Here is a 13,608-nt window from a genome sequence, read left to right as displayed (position 1 = left end):
CCTAGGTTTGATCCCTGTGGAACACCCACATTCATGGCAGGGGATGGAGCCGACTTATATGTGCGTAGAGTATTGTCATTCCCCAAATGCTTGAGTGATACGACCAAGTGGCGGTCTCTTAAATACGAGAAAATCCAATGCAGAGGTCTTCCTGCAATTCCCAGGGAAAGTAGTTTACGAAGCAGGACACTATGGTTTAGCAGGTCAAAAACCTTGGTCATGTCATAAAATAGGCATAAAAGGCTCTCAGATAGATCCAGGTGGTTATAGATGTTCCTCAGGTGAGGACAAAGACAGCATCAGATGTAGACATATGTTTTCGGAACCCAAACTGACTCTCAGTCAATATATTATTAAATTCTATAAACCTAAGGAATCTCTTCAAAAAAATTATTTCAAATACTTTTCCTATACATGGTTGAACCGAAATCGGGCTATAACTATTAACAGTAAGTGGATCAGCCTTTTTATATACAGGTACTACTTTAGAAGTTTTTAACTTTGTTGGAAAACAGCCAGTTTCAAAGGATTTATTTATTAAATTTGCGAGGGCTTCAATAAAATTTTCATTACAAAGCTTGAGAAGGCTGCATGGTATCTCATCAACACCTGAACTTTTCTTGGGTCCCAGTGAATTTACCACCTCCCTCACCTCAGCAGCAATAGTATGTGTGAGAAAAAAAGCGTCCCTCAGCTAAGTCAACAGGGAGCTCAGGAGCACAATTGCCATTTGCCAATCTAGAAATTTCCTCAAAAAAGAACTCACAAAAGTGATTTACAATGGTTTGGGAGTTTGTCACAACAACATTATCAATTTTCAAGCTTAAGTTAGTACAGTATGTGTTTCACAATCTTCATCACAAAGTGCACGGACCACAGCCCATGACTCCTTACTAGTATTTTTTGAGTTTAGAATTCTATTACCAAAATAAGACTTTTTTGTCTGAGTAACAAGAGACGAATGCTGCCGTTTGGCCCTTCTGTAGGCCCTCTTAACATCTTCTGAACAACCCTCAGTACATCAGTTGTTATGAGACATTGACTGTAACTGTAGTTAGTGTCCATAATCAACGGAGGCATTATTATATGACACTACTACTTGCAACAGGAACTAGGGCAACTACTTGACACTTTTAGTGTACATAGAGGCTACCTGCTCCATTGAACATTGAACCAAAGCCTGCGAAGCAAACAGCAAAGCAGGGGGAAAATGTTTACTTTACTTTACTTTTACTTACATTGAGGTTATACTATACTAGTAACTTAACTTCTAGGTAAGTTAACGTTAACAGGTTGTAAGTACACTGTACAGGTTAAGTTGTATTTAATATGGTTAACAGCTTTGGTTATGTAATTTTTGGTTCGGTATCACACCGATAAATGTATAATAATGTCAAAAACCAAAGTCGACAAGAATTAAAAAGGCAAGGCTTTTATTTGTGGACGTGGCTTACCTAAAACTTTATTGAAGAGGTAAGGTTACCAGGCTTATTTCTACTTGGTATGTCTATCTTCTTCATACTGGTAGGGTAGGTTTAAAAACAAAGTTTACGGGTACAGTTTCTTAACTGGGCTATGCTAATATCTATTGAAACTATGAATTGAAAATATTGATTAATAGTTGATATTTTTAAATATATCATAAAATTAAACTATCATAACCTTTACGATGTAGTTTTACTACAGAAATGTTCGGTTTTTAGCGAATTTCCCTATAGGGAAGTAGCTATTACCGTAGGTGGCACGGTAAGACCTAGACCCGGGACCGATTTACTTTTTCATTTTGATGTCCCCAGAGGCCAAAAACACCATTCGTTCAAATTTTTATATATCCCTAGCGCTGGCAAACGCCGGATATACGGCGCGAACGGCCGCGGCCGAAATGGCAACGCCGGATATACGGCGCCAATGCAGGTGTTACGGTAGGCCTATAGATTTTTTTTTTTTTAGTTTTGTTTGCTTTTTAGGGCTACTTTTGTAATAAATAAGTTAAATAATTCAAACCAGAGTACCCTGGAATTATATATTATGTAAGGTGTACGGTTTTGTACATGACCTGGGTTGGATGATTATTTGGTACTAGCGCGGGGGTACGATCAACATAATAATAGGGCTATCAAACAAAATATACAAAGTAAGCTATATAAACTATATATTTTTGGAATCAGCACAAAATTTACTACAATTTTACAATTTACCTTATGATTATAAGTCTAACCTGCACTTAGCTACACGACGGAATATAAAACATTTTATAAAAAAATTAATAATGCCTAAAATTCTGAAAAACTAAAAAAAAAGTTTTTGGTGGTAACCATGTAAACCACCTATATTATTGTTCTTTGTTTTATTCTGAACAAAATGATATATAATAACCCATAGTTATGTTGCTATTTCTAATTTTTATGATGGTTTAAAAATGATATTACTTAGTTAATAAAATCCCTATGCCAGTACAGCGTTACACTACTGCCAGCTCTAGGGATATGTATATATATATAGACATATATATATATACGTCCGTGAACGCGATAACTTGAGTAATTTTTGTCCGATTTTGATGAAATTTGGTTTAAAGGTGTAAAGCGGGATAAACTTGAATGAGTTCGCGAACCAGCACGATCGGACCATGGGAACGGGGTTTTATGGGGAGTTTTATAGGGTAAAAATTAGTTTTTCTCACTTTTGACCCTCAAAACACAAAATTTCCCGATTTCTCTTTAGACCTTTTTTAAGAGCTTAAAAAAACAAATAATTTAGTATATAAAAGTATTTTTGTTCTATTATTAGTAACGGAGAAAATTAAAAAAATTGTAAATTTAAAATTCCCATGTTATTCTTATGGAGAATATTGTCAAATGTTGTAGTTTGCTTGTTTATGGATATATTTTGATCAAACTTGGCAAATTTATTTATTTTGTACTAAGCTATAAATATTTTACTCAAAAACACACTTTATTAGTTTCCTTGTAGCAGCAAACCTAGGTACTCGTCAAACCTAATGTTATTAAAATATATTTAACTGAAAATCAATTCAGACAAATGGAAATTCGCTTAGTCGGCAGGTTTGCTGCGGCAGGGGTATTAATTAATTGCAATGCGAATATTATGTATAATATTTTGCTTGTTGTATATTTTTGTTGTTATAATTATTATGATTTATTTTTTAATGATTCATCGTATCAATGTCTCTTGTACAGAGTGAGGCAGTGAAACGGCACGATTTTGAAAAATCACAAATAATTCATTTAGTCGAAAAGGATAGTTGTTTTGGCATAAATCTTAAGTAAATAAGTGGAAATTAATGTTTCACCTTAAAAATACAAATTTTTCTTAATACAGTGTCAGTAAAATGGCGTCCTTGGTTTTTGCACACATTGTTAAATTTTGAGACGAAATCCACCAATGACGTTTTTTAGAGTTTGCAAAGCCTCTGCAATCGTTTTGTAGTGCTTTGGCGTGCTAGTAGTGGCTTCAAAATTATATATCCAAAGGAGGATAGCTTTCCTTGATGGCTCGGGAACCCGTGGCGATAGACTGAGCTCACAACGGAAAGTGCTCTGAGTACAAACCACACTATCCACGTTTTTATAATATGCCTTTACAGCAAACAGACGTTGTGCACTCGTCCAACGCTCCATGCCTAATGAAATTTTCACTTGTCTAGACGCCTAAGGTCATTTCCCCCGAACTCTTAATAGCCCCCAATTCCTCGTCAGCCAGTGTCGGAATCATGCCGTTTCACTGCCTCACCCTGTATTTATGTTAGTCTGTAACTATTTATTTTGCTTGTTCATGTATAATTATTTTGTAAGTACATGAATCCTAATTAAAAAAATAATTAGCCTATTTTGATTTATTTTGAAATGATTCATTGTATCAATGTCTCTTGTATTTATGTTAGTCTGTAACTATAAATTAAATGTGTATTTTCAAAATTTAAATGGCTTACGTACTAAATTGGTAGATTTAAAGAATGCTTTGGCTTGTAATATTTATGATGTTTTATTATTGTGTGAAACAAACCTATCTTCAGACATTTCTAGCTCTGAATTACAGTCAGCCAACAACTTCACAATATATCGCAGAGATAGAAATATCCATTCAAGCAATAAGACGTCTGGAGGTGGAGTGTTGGTGGCTGTTAAATCACCTCCAATCACATGAAATCATACATGATTCAACTATCAAGAATATATTTGTTTCTTTACCATACCATAAATTCATACTAAATCGTGTTTATATCCCGCCAGGTCAGCCTATCTCCACTTATATTACCTATTGTGATTCTATAGACGTGATAGCTTCTTCTTCACCTTCATCCTCCTTTATTCTGGCTGGCAACTTCAACATTCCCTCTTACGAACATTGCCTGTGTGTGTACCACTTACGATCCAGCTAAGAGGGATCTTCTCGGAAATGAAGAGTGCCATTCCTTGGATCAATTGAACCACGTAAGAAACTTCAGACAAGTGACTTTAGACTTGATTTTTAGCAACATTAAGTCAGTCATTGTCTATCCTGCAGAAGATCCCCTTGTTCCAGCCGACCGACATCACCCTCCACTATCTTTCTCACTGTCTACTAGACGAGGACCTTCACCTACTGATTATGTTACTTGCCCAAATCTACGTAAATGTAACCTACTAGCTGTCTTAGAAATTCTATCAACAGTGGATTTAGGCCTATACTCTTTACTCAATCAATCCAGTATCCATGGGAGCTTCAAGAATATGGTTTCCATACTAGGAGATATCTGCATCGCATGTAGTCCTTTAAAACGGATTGGATCTTCGCCCTTTCCCAAATGGTTTTCTAAGGAGCCTATTAATATGGTGATATAGAAGAAAATAGCACACAAGCGTTATAAACTAACATTCAATCCAGTGGACTACTCACACTTCAGCGATTTGCGTGAGGCTTGTAGGATTCTCAGTCGTGCATGTTACAAAAGTTATCTGAACCATGTGGAGACCTCAATTCCACATAACCAAACCGCTTTTGGAGCTTTGTTCGTTCCTCTGGTGGAGCGCCTGGGATTCCATCCAGAGTCTCTCTGGGTGACCGCTCTTCGGAGGATCTGCAGGAGAGGGCAGACATGTTCTCAGAGTATTTTTCGACGGTGTTCTCACAGCCTGTAGTCTCATCTCCATCCTTTGACTTCAGTACTTCATCCTCCTTGGCACGGATTTCTTTCTCTATGCCCGAGGTGTTGAACGCTCTCCAACAACAAGACACTAAGAAGGGTGCTGGTCCAGATAACATAACACCAGCTTTTCTCAAATTTTTCAGTGAGACTCTGGCAGGGCCCCTGACTATTTTCTTTAATCTATCCCTTCAGCAAGGAATATTTCCTGATATCCTCAAAATTGGACACATCGTTCCCATTTTGAAAAGTGGTGATCCATCAAAGGTTGAAAATTACCGCCCTATTACAATTCTCTCATCCTCGTCTTCCTGTGGTAAAGCTATCTCTCTATTCTCTGTGATATAGGCCTAAATATTTTTATATTTCAGAATAGGTCCTCTTTTATTATGTCTTTTCCAAATTAATTTGTTCTCTTAGCCATTCTTTCATCATATACGGTCCTAGTCTTTTCATATGTTTTTCTAATACCCTGTTGTTCATTAACACTTAGACTGTTGTCTATTATCTTGGTTTCTGATTACCTACCTGTGAAGAAACTATTTATTAAATCATCTGATCTTCTAAACATTAAACATATGATTAATTAATAACACCACACTACCTATCTAAAAACTATTAAAATTCTTTGTCCGTTCCTAATTCACTTTATAATTGCAGGATGAACTACTCTATAAGAGAATATTTCAGGAGGGATTTCAAAGCTTCAAACTAACTTAGGCTACGTTTCTCTCAAAATCTGCATGAAGAAAAGTTTGTGTGAATGTATGTTTAACTTATAAATGTGTTTGGTTTGCATTTAAAAACATTTTACAATAAAACTAAAAGATTACAATGACAGCTTCTCATACTAGGCCTATACAGTGTGTAAATTAAGTCTTGAAACAAATCTGTATTTTTAAATCCGAAATAGATAGAAATATTCTCTTTGTAGCATTGATTTTTAAAAAAGGTTCCGCAATTTTTTACACCAAAAAAATAGTTTAACCCCCCTAACAGGGTAGGGGGTAGGTGACTTATTTTTTCAAATAGCAACCCCTATTGAGTGACCCCTCATTTTGAAGGATAGTTTTTAATCTCTGTATAGTTTTAAAAATATAGTTTTTAATACTTTAAAATATAAACAGATGCTTTATCATCTTGATAAATGTTGCCAAAATTTGGTTTAGCCTACCAAATAAAAATGAATTTGTCACAAGTAGAAACAATAGTGGTTAAAAATAGATACAACTAACCGTGCTATATTGCAAATTTAAACATTCTTGCCACAAAAACTGATTGCACGAATAATATTATAGGTTAACAAATGTGTTACCTTTGTCCATCTTAAGACTTTTAATAGTAATAGGTACAGTAGACTCCCTCTTATCCGGATACCTTTTAACCGGATATCAGTTTAACCGGACATCGGTTTAACCGGACTACCCTCGGTGGAAATGACATCTCTTAAACCGTACAATTTTTATCAGCACATTGGTTTAACCGGAATAGATCGACAGGAAGTGGACGGTACTGAAATGACTGTTCTCGTGGGAAAGATTGAGACCAGTGACCACGTGTCTAAATACAATGCTCTCCTAAATTTAAGTTGAATATCACAGTAAACGGTCCATTTTAACGAGTTTTTGGTTATTATTATTTTAACTCGGACGTCGGTTTAACCGGAAAACCGTTATCCGGACTGGCCTCGGTCCCGAGGAGTCCAGATAAGAGGGAGTCTACTGTAGTAGTAACTCAAAGTTCCGTCCATGAGTTTTGCCATGTCTGTCATGCAGCCCTAGTCGGTTTGTCCCGCAGCTTAATGTGGCCGGCCTACCATTTATTAAAATGTTTTCTGTATTATAAATGAGAACTTATGTGTTAACATGAGTTTATTAATTCATAAAGACGTATGTCAGATTCATGGACTAATTTAGATTTAAAAAAGGGTCTTATGACCCAAAACTAGTCATCCTTAGACTTCTATTAAAAGACTGAAGAGGCATAAAGGTACGTAACCTATTGTAATATTATTCATATTGTAAAATAATTAATGAGAAAAATTATTAACATATACATTGACAAAGTTACTATATTATTTATATTGAATTTAATACAAAAATACAACTTTATTTGAGCTACCTTTAACATAAATAAAACAATTAGCACGTTAGCATGTTTAATTTTTAACATTCATTGTATTTTTTCATAACATTGGTGTCTAGGTCTCTAATGCAGTTTTATGTTTCATTAAACATAACATTCCATAAAAGTTGTTCATATCTCTGTATTTCAAGGTTGTATTATTCTTGACGGAGAAATTTTTCTATTACTTTTGGGAAAGTTGATAGCAGTGAAATCAGACGATAGTTTTTAAGTTTAGTGAGGAAGCCTTTTTTATATTTTGGGTAGATTTTTGCTATATTTAAGACCGATGGAAACTGTCCTAGATGGAATGATAGGTTGATGATGTTGACCAACGGAGTGGCCTCCATAGCACAATGTTTCAAAACTTTTGATATGGAATTTCATCTTACTCCACATGACAACCACATGTGACTAAGGGTGATTACCGGCTAGAATAGTACCGTACAAAGTTAAGAATACAACGTTTTAGATGTGAACTAGGTCTCTTGGCCGCAACTGGAGCGAGCAGCCTTAATGAACGAGCAGCATTTGTGTAACCAATTACGCATTTCTTATTGTGAAAAAGTCAGATTCATCTTTTTGGTTATTTTAGAAAATCATTCTCAAAATACTAATTGGCATAGAGTGGGAGGAAAAGTAAAATTTTTTCAGGTGTAAGAATTTTGATAAAACGGAAGTTAACGTCTGACATCTTGGCCATTACCTAACAGGGGGTCTCTAATTCCCCAACTTCTACCTCCTCTCCTAACCAGACCAGTTTCCTTCTGGTTCGACACATATTGTTGAAACCAGTTGTCAGCAGAACAATCAGGCCACACATTCCATGCCACAAACCATCGAACATGATTACTTACTTACTTACTTGATACTTGTGTCCTTACTCCTTGACAGACAATGTCGGATAGACTGCGTCAGTGGCATATTAACATACTATTTACACATTATTTAAAAACTAATATTCACAAACTTCTTGCATAAAAAAACACTTTAAAAAAGTAATTTTTGTTATTTGGCTGTTATTTGGCTGTGGCGATTTTATTCCTAACCTACTGGAGTGCTGTTTTCATCTAACTTTTAGTGGCACCTCCTTCAATTCCTCTAATGAGTAGAGGGGTCTATTAACCAGATGGCCGTGCAGTACTAACCTGAACTTCGCACTGTCCAACTCTCTCACTTTTTTTGGCAGCGTATTAAAGATCTTGATAGCTGAGCGAGGGTAGCTTTTGATGGAGTGGCTAAGCCTACACCGCGGCAGATCAAGGTCTTGGGCTTTACGAGTGTTATGGCTATGCTGGTTTTCCCTCATTTCAAAACGGTGAAGGTTATATTTCAGGAGTAGCAGGCTGCTTAGGACATATTGGCTGTGCACTGTTAGTATCCCTAACTCCATGAAGAGAGGCCGGCAGTGTTCGTCAATGTCTGAGGATGTTATAATTCTTACAGCTTTCTTCTGTAAGAGGAGAATGTCCTGAGTTAGTGGTGCGTGTCCCCTCATTGCTATGCCATAGGTGACATGGCTATGGAAAAGTGCATAATACACATTTAGTAGATAGGTCGTTGAGATGACGTAACGAAGCTTTCTTAAAAGACATAGTACTCTCGAAAGTTTAGTACATACCTTATCTATGTGTGTATTCCAACTTAGCCTGGGGTCCAGCCAAAACCCAAGAAGTTTCACGGCCTCGTCTTTATGCAGATCAAGCTTCAGGGTGCACAGCAGCGATTGAGTTTGTCTTCATTCAGTTTGAAACGGTTCATGTTGAACCAGTCTTTGGCCCGTTCCAGTAGGTGGTCAGCCTCCGTCCGAACCTGTCCAATATCCTTCCCTTGTGATATGAGGGTGGTGTCATCTGCAAATAACATGGTGGATCCATCAAGCCACAGGTCGTTTATCATCAAGGTAAAGAGGATTGGGCCTAGCACTGAGCCCTGAGGTACTCCGTGTGGGACGTCTCTAATACAAGAGGAAGCACCATTCAGGGAGACAACCTGCTTGCGGTCGGCCAGGTAGCATGACAAGGTGTCAAGGACAGCACCTCCAACTCCATACTTTCTTAGCTTCGCTATGAGCAGATCATGACCCACGAAGTCCTTGCTCAGATCGCAAAGTTTCAGAAGGACTGACTCGCTTTGTTCAAAGGCTTCGGTGATTTTCTCAACAAGGAACATCAATGCAGTGGTCGTTGAGCGTCCGCGCCTAAAACAGTGTTGCGCCGATTTGCGCAACACAATACATACATACCAAATACTTTATAAAACTTATCACAAACCCAATTAAAATAGCTCTAGCCAAATAGTCCATTGCTCTGTTGCCAATAGCAATGGCTAAAATTTACTGTAACCATAATCTAAGTTACTTTCCAGAATATTCCAAAATTCATCATGAACGAATCACAGACTGTCATTATCAATGGCAGGCTGCCTAAGGAATTGTCTCTCCGGTAAGGAATAAGCATCGTAGACGCACACTTAGTCAAAGTAAGGATAGGTAAAAAGTAGCAAAATGCCTGATTTGAGCTGTAACCCATTACAAATCTACCTGTCGCATTATCTCTTACTTTTAGCTCTTATTGTTTATTTAACACTTTAAAACCTTAGCCCATTCGTTTCAACTTTCAAACCTTAGGGGCATTCGTTTTTTAATCTCACCTGTGATTGCTAGTGTCCTTATAGTGGCACTTGTCACATCCGGCTTACGGTGGCTTGGTAGCTAGGCTGGCTAAGGCGTTGCACTGACCAGTGTTGAGTTCTCAAGGGCCACCCTTAAATAAACGGTGTCTGGCTTAGTTGGAAGTTGACAGCATCATTGGGTTTAATAGGGATTGCATACTACAGCTGTTTTGCTTCTTTTTTCATTAGTATAGAGGAGGAGGACACAGATTCTTTTTTTTTCTATTTTGTCTAAATATAGCAAATATTGAACAGTTGTTCAAAAAGTATATTGTAAATAGGCCTAGTTACTATTATTTACTAAATTTATGCTTTTGTTCCAGATATATGTTTTAACAAGAGGCACAAAATGGATAATGCTATGCAAGTATTCTTTGAAGCAATTCGAAAAGGTCAAACAGACATTGTCCATGACTGTTTGCGGAACAATGATGATCTGCTTTCCGCTGTTGATGCAGAAGGTTTGACTCCTTTTCAACTAGCTTTCTTACATGATAATGCTGAAATATTGGATTTACTACTATCCAAAGCTGCACCAAAAACTTCTTGGCAAACCCCTCTTCATACAGCTCTAGAAAATAACAATCCCCAACAATTAGAATTTTTCTTGGCCTTATCTCCTTCAGTTATTAACGTACAAGATTTAAATGGTAACTCTCCCTTACACATTGCCGTTATGAAAAACAATTGTAAAGCATTAGAAGAACTTATCCGTAAAGGAGCGATCATTGACTTACCTAACAGTCAAGGCCAGACTGCCTTACACCTTGCAGTGGAAGAGGGATGCGTCCCTGTGATTGATGAACTTTTGCGTCTCGGAGCCAATATAAATATAAATAACAAAGAAGGAAAATCACCTTTACATATAGCAGTTTCTAAAAAAGTTCTTTCCGTTGTTGCCAAACTTGTACAGTCAGGGGCAGATTTAGAAGCAAGAGACAACCTTGGGAACACTCTCATGCACTACTCAGTAGTCTGTGGGTCGTTAGAAGTCTCAAAATATCTTCATCGTGCAGGTTCTCTGGCCAGCACCAACTACAGACAACAAACTCTCATGCATTTCGTGTTGGAAAAACTTGAATATCAAAATTGTTTGGACATTATCCATTGGCTCTTCTTAATTGATGTTGACATAACAGCGCAAGACGACAGAGGAGAAACTGTCTTTCACTATGTGTCCAGGAAAGGTAACGTTAAATACCTAAGGTGTCTGAGGTGTTTAAGAAATGATGTAATTGAGTTTGAAAAACTAATGAAGGTACAAAATGCAGAAGGGAAGACTGCTCTTCATTTGGCTGCAGAGTACAACTGGCCCTTGTTTAACTGGATTTTGAGAGACATATCTGACTTGGATATAAAAGATTTCAAAGGTGTCACTCCATTTGAACTTTTCACTGCAGAATATGATAGACTTTTTAGTGACATGCCTTTGGTACACTATTGTATTAACTTTCGATTGTTTCAAATTTTAAAACTGGTTCTGGATAAAAAAAAAGACATTGAAAGGAAATTTAAAGGTGAAACTCCACTAATTGTTGCTGTAAAATTGGAAAAAATCAACGCAGTTGATCTGCTTATCAGTAAAGGAGCCGATCTTAATGCTCAAAACAATAAAGGCCAAACTGCCCTTCATGTTGCTGTAAAAAAATCGTTACGATTAGTTTTAAAATTGGTTTGCAAAGGAGCTGATGTCAATATTAAATCCCATCACGGCAAGACACCACTCGATAAAGTTTTAAAACAGAATAGGGTCGATATTGGTATTTTATCATGTTTACTCAATTTCGGAGCTTTATTAGATGAATTTGGATCTACCGGCGGAACTTCATTGGATTATATTTCGCCCAACACAAGAAGAAATCAGTTAATCATGAATTTATTAAACAAACATTTAATAAAGCTTAAGGCTGTTGATATGCTGAATAGACCAGTCGACATTCGATATGAAGGATTCGAGGAGTTTAACCAGAGGTGTCTCGAAGAAATAAAATGGATGAAAATCGAAAGATACAAGGGAAATTCACTGTACGATGTGTTTTCAAAGTTAAGAAACCCTCTTTACGTTTGTAATGATCAACTGGAAACCAAAATAAACTCATTTAAAAATTGTGACTATGATAACTTGCCAATTTATGGTCCTCTTTTGTATCAGACATACTTGGTAGCCAAGGAGCGTTTCACACTTCTTAAGGATGCTCAGTGCTTTTTTAGGCTGTCGAAATACTTTTCCAATGCTTTAAAACTACCTAATGAATTAGAGAGGATGATATTGACTTACCTAAGTAACGACGATCTAAAAGTTTTGATTGAAGCTTGCCAATCTTCCTCCAAAGCTAGAAAACAGGCCCAAGTCCAGGCAGAGTTGGAAGAAAAAAATTCCCCCCATATGTAGGTGGAGAGGGGCACAATCTCTCCACATAGTGCAACTCTTTGAGTTCTAAAGGTTGATTTATCTGACGCAAAATTAACCTATTCTATTGACTTCCACTTCACTACCTATGGGAATAACTCAACAAGAATAGTTGAAATATTTACCTGACGTGCTGAGACCTGTCTGTTGAGTTCAGACCCATTACATTTGGGCTTCTATTGGACCATTGTTGTCAGTGCAGAAACCGTTAGTTTTAATCAATAGCCAAGCTGCTGTTAAAAAATGTTGCTGTAAAAAAATCTTTATGATTAGTTTTAAAATTGGTTTGCAAGGGAGCTGATCTCAATATTAAATCCCATCACGGCAAGACACCATTCGATAAAGTTTTAAAACAGAATATTGGTATTTTATCATGTTTACTCAATTTTTGAGCTTTAATATATGTATTTGGATCTACCGGTGGAACTTCATTAAATTATATTTTGCCCTACACAAGAAGAAATCAGCTGATCATGAATTTATTGAACAAACATTTGATAAAGCTTAAGGCTGTTGATATTTGGAAACCGTTAGTTTTAATCAATAACCAAGCTGCTTGAGGTGTACTGGTAATAGATATTACTGTTTATCGAGGATTCGAATCCAGGTGTTATGTGTAACTAATGAGAAGTTAATCCGTCTGTAATAGATCGTGATGTAAGTGTTCCACTAAACGCTAAACGGCTTAGGTCAGTGTATGTAGACAGGACGGGTGAATTCATTGTAAGTTGCACTTCAAATCACCCAACTAATTTTGCCACTTTCTATCCATCCATCCTTACCGCAAGTGTGTCCATAAGATGATGAGAAAACGTCATTAAACGAAGGATGAATAAATCAATAAATAATCTTTGGAACTCAAAGGGTTAATGTGAATTTGCTATGTTTTCTTTATCTTAGCTGATTATTTTGTATAATGTGAATCTACATGTTGGTTGAATGAATAATTATTGACAGATGTAAGTTCTAAATGTATCAATCATGGTGCAATATAAACTATGTGTAACTCATTATATAATCATAATACCTAACCATTGTTACTATATCTTTTTCTTCTGTTCTTGCTATCTATAAATGTTTAATATGTGTCTTAAAACGTTTTCAATATTGTTTGTGTTTTTATAAATGAGTTTTTTTTGTTATTAGGCTATAGAAGATATATTTGCAAAATAAATTTGTTGAATGAAATATATAAGTTTTAATATGAATTGAAATTTTTGACTGTAGATTCTTACTGTAACCTGAAGTTCTTACT

The 13,608-nt window shown here is 36.4% G+C and overlaps 1 protein-coding gene across 2 annotated transcripts; it reads left to right on the top strand.

Annotated features, from left to right (window-relative positions):
- The first annotated feature begins 1,317 nt into the window (after positions 1–1,317).
- Positions 1,318–12,760, top strand: LOC128998351 (putative ankyrin repeat protein RF_0381). 2 transcript variants are annotated; one of them, XM_054424454.1, is made up of 3 exons: positions 1,318–1,473; positions 5,807–5,911; positions 10,267–12,760. In XM_054424454.1, the coding sequence occupies exons 2-3, from the start codon at positions 5,890–5,892 to the stop codon at positions 12,333–12,335; spliced, it is 2,091 nt and encodes a 696-aa protein (XP_054280429.1). In that variant the 5' UTR covers positions 1,318–1,473; positions 5,807–5,889; the 3' UTR covers positions 12,336–12,760. The 2 variants fall into 2 exon arrangements, with proteins under 2 accessions (XP_054280429.1, XP_054280430.1); XM_054424455.1 differs by lacking the exon at positions 5,807–5,911.
- Positions 12,761–13,608: the final 848 nt, after the last annotated feature.

Source organism: Macrosteles quadrilineatus, unplaced genomic scaffold (genome assembly GCF_028750875.1).
Source record: "Macrosteles quadrilineatus isolate MER2022 unplaced genomic scaffold, UCM_ALF_1.0 Scaffold_7__1_contigs__length_78375512, whole genome shotgun sequence".
NCBI classification, from domain to species: Eukaryota; Metazoa; Arthropoda; class Insecta; order Hemiptera; family Cicadellidae; genus Macrosteles; species Macrosteles quadrilineatus.
The sequence above is the reverse complement of the archived record's forward strand: the minus strand, read 5'-3'. Positions and strand labels throughout refer to the sequence as shown.